General features: G+C 50.2%; 1 protein-coding gene across 1 annotated transcript; it reads left to right on the top strand.

The window, feature by feature from the left end:
• The first annotated feature begins 613 nt into the window (after nucleotides 1–613).
• Nucleotides 614–11,568, top strand: LOC136305554 (serine/threonine-protein kinase PAK 3-like). The gene is made up of 10 exons (XM_066208822.1): nucleotides 614–692; nucleotides 1,075–1,112; nucleotides 1,557–1,679; nucleotides 2,256–2,597; nucleotides 5,561–5,673; nucleotides 6,312–6,429; nucleotides 7,273–7,372; nucleotides 7,819–8,015; nucleotides 9,979–10,116; nucleotides 11,485–11,568. The coding sequence occupies exons 1-10, from the start codon at nucleotides 614–616 to the stop codon at nucleotides 11,566–11,568; spliced, it is 1,332 nt and encodes a 443-aa protein (XP_066064919.1).
• The last annotated feature ends 419 nt before the right edge of the window (nucleotides 11,569–11,987 follow it).

The following is an 11,987-nucleotide window of genomic DNA, read 5'->3' as shown; positions in this document are numbered from 1 at the left end:
CCGCTGCCTCCTGTCAGTCCCTGCCTGTCCTCAAGGTCGGCAGGGCAGCCGTGGCCAAAGTGGAGCCTCTGGAATTGGTTCCACGGCCTGGCAGAGCTGCCCCCTCAGCCCCCTGTGTCTCCCCGTCCTTCAGCAGCTCCTCAGGGGACAGCGCCGGGGGCCACCGGCAGCTCCCAACGCTCCAGGGACACCCGGGGCTGGAACTGCTGCTCCGCCCGGCCCGGCCGCCAGCTGGGGCTGGGCACAGCAACAGGGGGCACAGGGGGCACAGGGGGAAAAACAAGAGCTGAAACAGGCAGCCGAGGAGGGAAAGAGGTAAAAATGCAGCCTAGGCCTACACAGACATCAGTCTCTCCGTCGGTATCAATTCACAGACCATCACAGAGCATTTGCTTTGTGATGTCAGGGCACGGTTGCCACGTGGTCGTGGTGACATCTGAGGTTGTCTTGGTGCACGGAAGGCCTCAGGGGTGTCAGAGCAGCTCTTGAGCTTGCTCAGCACAGGAGCTTTTGTCCTGCGCTTGAGTCTTTTGTCAGTGGGCAGCTGAACACGGAGAGTAGCCTTGCTGTTCTTTAGTGTTAGAGTTTGCAAACTTGCACAGCAGCTGCCACAATGATTGGGCAGCTTGCAGCTGTAGTTTTCTCTGTTTATGGAGTCGGATATTCCTGCTATTTCCTGACACAGCTGGCACGTAAGTAGAGGTTTCCCCTGGGTGTCACCTAACCGGGCTTTTGTATGTCTTCCTGCTCTTTCTTAGTGACTGAGTTGATTTGGAAACAGAAAGGCCATTTGGATGCCGCTTGGGTGAAGCGCTGTCAACACGTTCAGCTCAAAAGGGGGTGTCTGTAGCCAGGGCTGTGCGGGCAGCATTTGCAAGGCAGCCTGCAGTGGTTGTGTTCCCTCCATGAGAGAGTGTGTGGCAGCAGAGTCTGTCATTTCCTCCCTTTGCTGGGTCAAGCGGGACAACTTTGAAAATGTGGACTGGGAGGCCTTCTTGGAAGGTGCTGTAAAAATGCTCTGGTTGTCTCCAGCGTTCTCAAAAAATCTGGTTTATTTTCCCTTGCCCACTGCAGGTCACCTGAGCCGAGTGTTCAGAGGTTCTGATCCTGAGGTGAGTAAGAAAGGAACATTTGATGTTCCTGGCGTTTAAGAATTGTGCAGCAAGCTGTCAGCTTGGCCTGTGGCAGTAGAGTGCAGAGGACCAGATGAGCAGGCTGCAAGAAAATCCATTTCCATGTCTGCAGCAGCAAGAGCAAAGGCGTCACTGGCTATTTCCTAATTTTCCATTTCCTCATTTTCCATTGCAGAGCTTTAAAAGAGCTAAAAGCCCAGTTTTGCAGGGAGAAAGTTGCCCCCACATAGTAGCCAAGGGGGGAAAATCTAATTCAGAGCAATTGGCAGCACAGTTGAATCAGCCTATTTGAATTTAGTCTGAGTGACTTAGAATCCCATTGCTCTTAAGGTCGATGATTTGTGCTTAGTACAGGCGGTTTGAGGGCTGAAGAGAAGGAAGCTTATAAATGAGCCTGTATCTCACCGTCCTCTCTGTCCACAGATCACAGAAGCAAGAGCAGACTCTCCTCTGGCTCCCTCTGCTCCTGCAGAAGAGGCCAACGAGGAGCCAAATGACCACAGGCCTCCAGCAGCGGTCACACCACAGCTGGAACTTTCCCAGACGGTAAGTGCCACTTCTGGAGGGTGCTGTCTTTAGTGCAAGGCAGAGGTGCAAGTTTCTGCCCAGCCAGCTCTCGCTGCTGCTGGCTGAGGGTGCTGAGTGCTGCAGTGCTGCCAGGACCTAGGGTCTCCCCCCAGCCAGTGACAACTGGGCAATGGGCTTTGATCTGCCACGTTGAGTCACCAAAGGGCTGGTGCTCCGCGTGAGCATCTGGCTCAGCGAAGCTCTATGCCTTGGCTTCTGCAGAGCTATAGCCCAAGGGCGCACGGGCTCCTTCTGGAAGTCAAGAGATTTTGTTTGTTTGTTTTCCTACTTGGGACACCTGTGTTTGGCTTCTGGAAAGTTTCTGTAGTTTTCTCGAGTCGTTCATCACTTCTACAGAGTCTTTTGGGCACTCCAGTTGTGCCCAGCCTTGTCACGTGCAGAGATTGGCACTGGGAAAGGAGGTTGGCAGTGGAAGCAGAGGTGGGCAGGGACACAGAAAGAAGTGGCTGAGCGAATGTGATTTTGAGGCTGAAAGAGGAAAAAGCTGAGCCTGATGGCAGCTCCCTGTCACTTGCTCTGCGTTTGTGTGTGCAGAATCTCAAGGCAGAGCCACAAGCAGAGCTGTCTGAAGCTCAGAGTGACATCAAGGCAGTGAAGAGGAGGAACACAGAAGACATAATGGAGATTCATCCTCAAGAGGAGATGCATCTCCATCAGCAGAGGGGACATCAACAACCTCCGGTGAGTGAGAGAGGTGAAGCTACTCCAATGAGGAAACATCCTCTCTCACTTTATCTTCAGAATGACAAGGAACAGCTGCAAGCAGGGCTGCAGGAAATGGAGGCTAGGGTCAAGGCAAAAGAGAAGAGGATGGAGCAAGAAATGAAAACAATGAGAGCCATACTCAATGCCCTCCGTCAAAGTCTTCAAAAGCAAGTGAGTGAAACAGCAATAACTGCCACAGTCACCAAGCTGGTGCTTTCTGCCCTTCTTGCCTTTCCACTGCAGAGCAGCAGGCAAATGGGGTGATGCCTCTGAGGGCCATCCTGCTGTAGTGTCTGTGGCAGCCATTCTAAAGGACATTTCCTGGTATCTTGAATCTCGACTGCTGCCCTGGACAATGGAAGTAGTCCTTTGGCCTTTTGGCCAGCAGTCATCCAAACTGACTCCTGCTGGCCTCTTCTCGCTCTCCTCGTTTCTTGTGGTGTTTTAACAGTGGAACGTGGTGCCCAAGATGGAGGATGGAAACGAGCTGTCTGTAGCCCTTGTAAATCTCTTCTTTCCCTTTGCTCACAGCTGATGACTCTTGGCTAAGAGGGACAAGCTGTAGTCTCTGACTGCTTTGTTCTCTTTGACTCGAGGTGGAAGTGTTGACATCTGGCCAGGCAGCCTGCAAAGGCCTCCTGCAAATGGCTGAGAAGGAGGAGCCCCAGGATTGGTGTGAGCCACAGGAACTGCCTCCACCAGAAGTGCTGCCGGTTGAGAATGACCTGAACGTGTTGGAGGACAAGAGCACTCCGTGGCGGGAGGTAGAACTTTTGAACCGGGAGCTGCAAGTGTGTCTGCAGCCCTTGGAGGGGGAAAAGAGGGATGAAGTGCAATATGGTCCTTGGGAAGAAGTGGAATATGGTCCATGTGGCAGTCGTCCTTCAGAAAATCCCTGGAAATGGAAGATGAATCTGGCCATGAACTCCAGTAAAACCAGCCTTTGGCTTTGGCCCATCCAGTCAAAGAGAAGTGGACGTGCAAAAAATCCATTTTAAGAGCCCTGCGTGTGGCAGGCTGACAGCATCCTCCTAAGGGCTTGCATTTGGGACGGCATCTCAGGGTCATCTCCGCCAGCCACGTTTCTGAACCAAACTCATTTCTTCTCCCAGATCTACACAGGCTCTTGCACTAAACCTGCTGCAGCAGGAGCATTGTGTCAAAGAGCCTTTGCTCCCCAAGCCGAGAAGGTGAGCCCGGGCAGTCGGTTCATCTGCAGCGCTGACACAGCTGCTGCTCAGCAACAGCAGATCGAGGAGGACTCCCTGGAGCTACTGAGTACGTCTTGTGTATTTCTTGTCTGAGGGACGGTGTCTTGTGTGCATGTGGTGGCGTAGCTGGACCAAGTGGTCCTCCTCAGTCTGATATCACAGGGACAGTTAGGATTCTCCATAGGAACTTGTGTAGAAAATCAGTCTCTGCTGGCCATCTGTGCTTCAGAGCTGTCTGTCTGTCTGTCTGTCTGTCTGCTTGTTGTTGTTGCTGTTAGCCAGCGGACCACAAAGGGTTCAGAGCCCCACGCAACGGGGCTGCCTTTTTAGGTGTCTCCTGGAAGCTGGGATCTCTGCTTGAAAGTCAGCATCTTGAATTTTGTTTTCCTCAGGGACAGTTGTCAGCACGGAAAATCCCATGACAAAATACATCAAAGTCGAAAATATCGGCAGCGGGTGAGTCCAACCACAAAACCATGGGCCAGGTGTTTTCCTGGTGGAGTATCTATCAGGTCTGAAGTCAGGCCAGCTGCAAACGTGTTCAGACACTGAGGCTAGACTGTCCCATCTCTCAGTACCAGTCAGAATTTGTGAGCCTGGCCAGAAGGCGTTATCAAAGACATCTCCACACTGCCAAGGTCTTGCCTGCAGTAGGCAACAGGACCTGGTAGATCTCCTGGTCTCTCAAGTGTGGGACAGCTGTGTGCTAATTTCCTTTGCATTTTTGTGTATCTCTAATCAGCTGGCCACACTAACAGAGGGAGAAGAATCTTGCTTGCCTGAAAGAGGAAGCCTAGCCCCTATCATAGCTCTCTTTGCAAGAGTTTGCTGTAGGAAATATTCCATGGTCAGGATTAGAACTGCACAGTTTAGAAACTGAAACCCGAGAAGAAAGAAGAAACTCTCTTTCTGAGCTGAGACAGTAAACCCCAATGCTTCAGGCCCAGTGGCCATGCACTTGAGAGCAAAATGCATCATCTGCCTTCTGACAGTGCCCTTCTGCATCCTGCAGGTTCTAGGCATTTCCAGCAGAGATCTCCAGTCTGGGCTGGCTTTCACTCCAAGGTCTAAACGGTTTCTCCTTTCTTTGCTGCTCTTTTGTTTCTAGGACTTTTGGAGAGGTTTGTAGAGCGCTCGACACTGCCACAGGAGGAGAGGTAAATGTCAACAGCCCCCACAGACTCTGCTGCTCTCGGGGGCTTTTCTCTCTGGTGTCAGCTGTGGCTGCAGCTTTGGCTAGAGCTGTGTTGAAAAGACACAAGAAGCACAGACTTGTGACAGCCTGCCAGTTGCATTTGGGGCAGTCTTTGTCCTTCTCAGCTGCCAGAAGGAAGGCAAGGGGGGTAGTGGCTCCTTTCACTGAAGGACTCGCTCACTTGCTGAATTGCTGAAACAACAGTTGTGCCTCCTCGAGCATCTCCCTGCTCTTTGGGGCTACAGCTTGAGTCCTGAGTTCTCATTTCTGACTGTCAGCAAATACATCTGAATGTCACTGGTAGTTCCCTTAGCCACCTGCAGTGCTGCACTTAGGAAGTGCCCTTAGGGAGAGAGCTGCAAGGCATCCCTAAAAGCCCTAAGCCCTGCCCATAGCCCAGGAGGTAGCCACAGAGTAGTAAGGGGCGGATTACTTCTGAATCCCAGAAAGAGCAGCAAAGAGTGTGCTCAGAGGTCTGTGGGTGATAGCTGAGACACCCTTGTTACCAAGTGGACAAGACAAAATATCAGTGACCACGTGTCCTGTGACTGGCCCCCAAAGGAGCAGAGAAATGGGCTGTTGGAATGTCAGTTGCTAATTACTCCTTGGTCTAATCCCAAGGCACTTTGGCACAGCTTAGCTGTGCCATTCCAAAACCATGCGCTGCATGAGCGTTGTGGTCTCCTGCCACCAGCTTGGAAAGTGACTGATTTTCAATGTCATTTTAGGTGGCCATAAAGAAAATCAATCTCCAAGGACTGCGGAAGAAGGAATTAATCTTCTCTGAATTACTGGTCATGAAGATGAATGGGAATCCCAACCTGGTCAACATTTTAGACAGGTGAGTTGTTGTGCTTCTGTCCCATGAATGTTTGGTTACCTCTTGCAGAGACGCAAAGTAAAAACCCACTTTGGTCACTGGCAGAAAATAGAGCTGTTAATTATTGGTTGATTCTTATTGCTCTGTTCATCTGCCATGGATGGGAAGAGAGTGCATCTTGCCTGCATGAGTCGTGCCTGGCATGTGTAGTTTGAAAAGTGTTCAAAGACCTGGATCAATCGTATCTAAGTAAATCAACAGCCTGCAAGTTCAGTGCTGCCATGTTGTTTTGGGGCTTGATTTTTTTTCAAGTATCTTCTTAGGTGCGGATAAACGAAACAAGGATTTGCCTTGGATTGTGTCTCCTCTTTTCCATGGCTTTGCATGGCAGGAAGACTAGGGGCTTTTTTCCCAGAAACATGCAGCTTGACTGGTCTTTTATTTGGCCTGTTCCTAAACTGCATTTTTCACTTGCTGGCATCTCCTTTTTCACAGCTCTGCCTTTCTCCTTGAGACAGACTGCAAACACTGCACAACCTAGAGGCAATGTCATTCCTTTTATTCTCTCCTTGTCACAGAGGGACCTGGAAACAAGAATCAAGCACGAGACCAAGGTAGCCATGCATGTTTATGTCTATGCCCTTGTTTCCTTCTTTCAGCTACCTTGTCAATGAGCAATTCTGGCTGGTTATGGAGTACGTGGATGGAGGCACGCTGAGTGAAATCATCAGCAAGGTCTGCCTTTCTGAAGACGAGATGGCAGCAATCAGTCGTGAGGTCAGGGATCCCATCTGTACTTCTCAGGCCTTGGGCAGGGTGGTCTGGGAAACTGGGCTCAGAACTGGAGTGATTCCATGTGCCAGCCTTTGTTTCTGTATTGCTGGTGTGCTATGGGCAGGCAAGAGCATCTCAAGACAACTGCCTGCCAGGGCCTCTGCACTCACTGGACTCTGATCCTGTACTCTTATCTCCTGCTGTTGTATTCTCGCTCTGTTTCTTGTATTTGTATCTGCCCTTCTCCGCCTTGCCTCTTTAAATGTTTACCTCAAGCCTGTCTGCACTGCATTCCTTGCCTGTAAAAGCCAAGGTGGTGGCAGCAGGATTTGAAACAAAGTGCAAACAAAAGAGAGAGATTCATTTCTCACAGTCCTAAGCTGAAAAGGACAGCAGTGCAGCCAAAATGCTCTCTGCTCATGGAAGGGAACTGCTGTGATACTTCCAAGTCTGTGCTGAGGCCGGCAATAAAACCTTTGTCATGCAGCCTCCCAGCCAAAAGTGATCCAACTTGACAGCAAAGGGAGGGACATTTTCTTTCTTGGCAACCCTCGTTTGACCTCTGCATGAAGAGAGCACATGCACTGCAGCAGCAGTCATTCTGGCTGCTTTGCAGAAGGCAGTCTACAAAGGCAGTTGCTGCTGCTCTTCCAAAGGCTGGCATGCCTCTCCTTAGAAAGGTGTTGCTCTGCTAGTCTTGGAGCAGCAAGCTCTTCCTCTCGCTGGCACTGTGTTCTGCCATGCCGCCCCATTCCCCTGGAGAGGGAATTTTTAGGCTGTTTCCTTTCTTGTGTGATGAAATCACTTCCCTAAGTTTCGCCCTCCTGTTTCTGTTTTCTCTCTCAGTGCCTGCAAGGATTGTATTTTCTTCACTCGAAGCACGTGATCCACCGAGATGTGAAGAGCCACAACATCCTTCTGGGAAGCGACGGCTCTGTCAAGCTGGGTCAGTGTATTCTTAGTCAGGTGCAGCGTTCCAAGCACGCAGAGCGTGGGGCTGCTTTGAGTGACTGCCAGCTCCCCAAAAATGGTGCTGGTGGGAGTGCAGGGGCTCCTGTTGCAAGCTGAAGGCAAAATTGCAACATGCACAGAGGTGTGACAAGGAACCACAAGCAGTCAAGAGTGGCGTGGGTCTGTGTCCCTTCCAGAGGGAGAGAGCTACAATCTAAAGCTTCAGGGGAATAAAGGACACTGCTGTGAGCAATGTTTAGAAAGCTGGCATTTTTTTGCAGGTGGCCAATACCACACTTCCTGGGCTTAAGCCCCGAGGAAAGGAAGTGTGGACAGTGCTCCAGGAGATTCAAGAGCACATTCTTAGACTGAGAGCGGGGAATTCTTTTCTTTGGGTTCCTAATTTGAGGTGGTTTTCATTGTGTGTTGTTTTCTCCACAGCTGATTTTGGCCTCTTTGCTCAGCTCCTCCCTGAGCAAAGTAGGCAGAGCTCAGTGGCCAGGACACCTGGGTGGATGGCTCCTGAAGTTATGAAAGACCAACCGTATGGCCCCAAAGCAGACATTTGGTCGCTTGGAATCGTGGGCATTCACATGGTGGAAGGAGAAGTTCCTTCCTGGAATGAAACTCCTGTCTCGGTAAGGTGCAAATGCTCACCGATCCCGCTGTCTTTCTCAGCTGTCCCATGTTGTGTGTGCCATTGGACAAAATCCCATTGCCATCTGCTGGCACCACTTGCAGCTCTTTTTAGAAGGTGGCCTCCTAAAAGTGTCCCCTGCAGCACATCAGCATCTGCTGTAGCTTTGGTTGCATCAGAAGGGAAGTGGAAGGTCAAGCAGTTCAGAAACCTGCCATTTTGCCCTCCAGCCATGCCTGACATTTGCTTTTTGAACCATGTTGGAGCTCTGTCTCTGAAGGAAAGGAATTTTACTGTGGAATGGTTAGATATGTTCTTAGTACCCTTGGAAAGGGAGGTTTAATCTTCGCAGTTTCAATTTTATAGACAAAGTAAGAAAAGAGGAAAAAGCCAAGGAAAACCCCAGAGAAAAAGAAAAAGGAAAAATAGCAAAAGCAAGTGAAAAAGGGAAAGAAAAAAAAAAAGAAAAGCCAAAAGAATAGAGAAAAAGAAAAGCCAAAAGAAAGATCAAAAGAGAAAAGAAACAATCACCAAGTAAATCCCAAAGCAGTCGTGCTTCCTTTTTCCTTTTTTGACCACAGCACAACAATTTTTCTCCATGCTGTAGCATCTTTCCCAAATCCTGTGAGTTATCCAGATTTTCAGCTTTTCAAGACATCTGTCTGGGTGGCCTCTCTAAATTCAGGATGTGTTGCTCCCCAACTGCAGTTAGAATTGTATGCCGGACCCTGAGCTGTTTCTGGGTACTTTAAAAAGTTGATGGGCTTGCAGTCAGGTGCCCGTGGCTGGGATCCAAGGGGTGCGGTTGACGCCGCTGCTGTTCCTTTACCGTGGGAGCAGGGACAGCCCTGGGTTGCACAGTTGTAATGACAGGGAGCACTGCAGCTCCCCACCATGCCCAGTGGCTGAGCTCAGCTGCAGAGGGACACGATCAAAGCCCCTTTGATCTCACCTCTGGCGGTGTGAGAAAAGGAAAGCAAGCTGCCATAAGTATTTGCACTCAAGGGGAGTTTGTTTGCTGGTTTAGGTTTGGAAATTTTTCTCTGGATTGAAGAAGATAATAACAAAGTCTCTTTGGTCACCATCTATTTCAGTGCCAGCAGCACAGAGCTGTTGGTATTGTGATGGGCATTTTTACAGAGACCAGCTCAGAAGCCTCCTGGTGTCATGCGCAGAGCCTGCCGAAACTTGCCGTTCTCTGCCCGGCACTTTCTGCGCTGGGCACACCATGAGTGCATTGACTCGAGTATCCAAATGAGCATTGGCTTATCATAGGGATGGCACTTCTCCTTCCTCTGATTTGACCATGAGAAGGTTTCCTTTTGCCACATAAAGAAGCTGAAACTTGCAGACTGCGGACAGACAGAGCTGTAGGTGTCTCCTCTGTGCCCAAAGAGGCATTTTCATGGCAAAAGATTGGTGCAGGCATCTTTTTGTGTCTGTGTTGAATAGGAGATTCCAAATGTTTGTTTCCTTCCCCGAGGAACGCCTGGTGGATTTCCTTTCATTTCTTCCAATTCCCATTGTTTTCTGGAACAGGACAAAAGGCCTGATGAGTTTTGTTTTATGGCAGATGTGCGGAAGGGACCAACGAGCAGTGCAGAGGTGCCTTTCATGTAATAATCCTTGGAAATAGTAGGGTTAGTTAGACTAGCAAAGTGCCTCTTCTAAAAAGCCTGTCAGGCTGCTGTGAATCCTCAGAGAAGGAAACATGCTTTTGCTGATGGAGTTCCCACTAACTACGTCAGTCAATGAAATAGCTGCCAAAGCAAGATCTGCTGGATGTTGGAAATCTGTGGCTGCATGGGCATTGGGGTTTTTGTTGGTACAGGAAAGTCAGCTCTGCCTCTCGGCCAGGGCACAAACTGTCGCTGCAGAGTGGAGCTTAAACAATGGGATCTGGGAGGGCAGTTGCAGTTCCAGGGAAAGAAGCAGGTGGAGCCGGGTGTTTCCATTTTCTCCAGCCTCAACTGCTGATAGCCACTGGAGGGAGACCAAGGCTGTGGCAGCCCAACCTGTTCTTGCCGCGCACACGTCACTTCCTGAGCTGCTGCCTGCAGACAGACGAGGCACGGCGCTGGTCTGCCAAGGAGCTGCTGCAGGTAAAATGCCAAGGGGCCGCAGGGGAAACAGTGTCCCAGGGACGGGCTCCTCCTGCACTGAAGTGCAAGGCATCAGATGAGCTCCCCTCCTCCTCACTTCCACACTTGGTGCTTTCAAATGAGAACGCTGAGGAATCCTAGAGTGGCCTGGGCTGGCAGGGACCTGTAAAGTTCATCTGGTCCAAGTGGCCTGCAATGAGCAGGGACATCTTTGAAGAGATCGGGTTGCTCAGAGGCCTGTCCCATCTGACCTTGAATGGTTCCAGGGACAATGCACCTACCAGCTCTCAGGGCAACCTGTGCCAGTGCTGCACCATGCTTTGAGTAAACAGGTTTGTTGTTAGACCTGCTCTGACTCCATCCCCATTTTGTTTAAAAGTATTAGCCCACTTGCTATTGGAAGTGGACCTATGTAAAAAAGTCTTCTATTTTCCCTCAGAAGCCACTTTGAAGTTTTAGAAGGTGGCAATAATGTCTCCCTGGGGTCCATTCTTCTTTCTTCAGGCTGTATAAGTCCAGGTCTCTCAGCCTGTCTTCAGAGGACAGGTGCTCTGTCCTCTGACTGTTTCTGTTGCCCTGTTTTGTAATTTGGTGGGGTGCTCAGTTCTATCAAATGGCAAAAGAGTTGAAGCAGAGCAATGTGGAGAACAGAGGCATGAAATAGTGGTGGAGGAAGCATAGGAAACCAGTCCCAGCCAAGCAGTCAGGCATTTGGCCGTGGGCAGAAGGGGCTGTGGAGGGCTCACTGGGGGCCTCTGAGGGGTTCTGGTTTGTACCCCCCCTCCACTCTTGGATGTTTCTGCCACGCAGACAGGGACAGCTGAGGGTGACTGGTCCCAGCCCCATCTGCTGCCTGGCACGGTCAAGCCGATGGCAACTGCCCCAGGGTTTACTGCCAGCTTGTGTGGCAGAGAGGGAAGTGCAGGATCCAGTGCCGCTCGGCTGTCCCTGCTGGGAAGGAAGGTGCCAGCCAGCACAGGAGGGGCAGGGCGTGGAAAGGTAGGCACTGTTCCGTGTCCCTGTGGAAATCAGCACAGTGCCTGTCTTTCAAAGAGAGGGACCTATGTGAGTCATAGAGGTATCCTGGAAAGAGGAAACCCCAGGGAAATTTCTAGAGCAGCGGCAGGGCAAAAGTCCCATCAAGATGAAGACACCAGAATAAACAGATGAGTGGGATTCTGGGCCAGGTTTGCCTATGATGCCAAGGTCCTCATACGAAGCTGTAGGTGCAGATTGTCCCACTGGTCGTGTTTCTGGCTCTTTCTAGAAACCAGAGGGACCCTGATTGAGCCTGTGAAGCACTAAGCTTGGAAAGTCATGGTTCATTGATTTTTGGTTTGTGTTTTTTATTTTCTTTCCTGTGGACAGCATCCGTTTGTAAGATCAGGAAATTCAGCATTCACCCTGACACCGCTGATCATGGCAGTGAAGAAGATAAAGAAGAAGGAGTAGACATGAATGTGACATTCATGTAATGACTGGTTATCTCAATAACCACCTTAGAGAAGGCTTGTAGAGTAGGATTATAGGTTTGATATTCTATATTATCTATATAGAATAGGGTTATGAGGAAATAAAATTGCTGAAACGTAAGCTCATCTGGAAGATTCCGTTCTTTCTCACCCTGTCAATAAGTGCAGCTTTTCTGTCTGAGTGTTCCGTTGTCTGTTGAAGGTGCAGAGTGACATTGACAGCTTCTTAGGTGTGCCTTGAAAGTGGGGAAGGCTCCGCTTCAGTCATCCTCTCCAGACCACAGTGCCTTTGGAATACGGCCCACTGACCGTATTTTGCACACCTGTGGTACTTCAATTTGAGGCAGAAAGGACAGTGGCATTGGCAGGCAAAACCAAAGGAGGAGTGGGGCAGCCAAA

This window comes from Chamaea fasciata, unplaced genomic scaffold (assembly GCF_029207755.1).
Source record: "Chamaea fasciata isolate MVZ Bird 193981 ecotype frontalis unplaced genomic scaffold, bChaFas1.0.hap1 SCAF_482, whole genome shotgun sequence".
In the NCBI taxonomy this organism is placed as follows: domain Eukaryota; kingdom Metazoa; phylum Chordata; class Aves; order Passeriformes; family Sylviidae; genus Chamaea; species Chamaea fasciata.
Note: the sequence above shows the minus strand (reverse complement) of the source record. Positions and strands in the feature narration are given on the sequence as shown.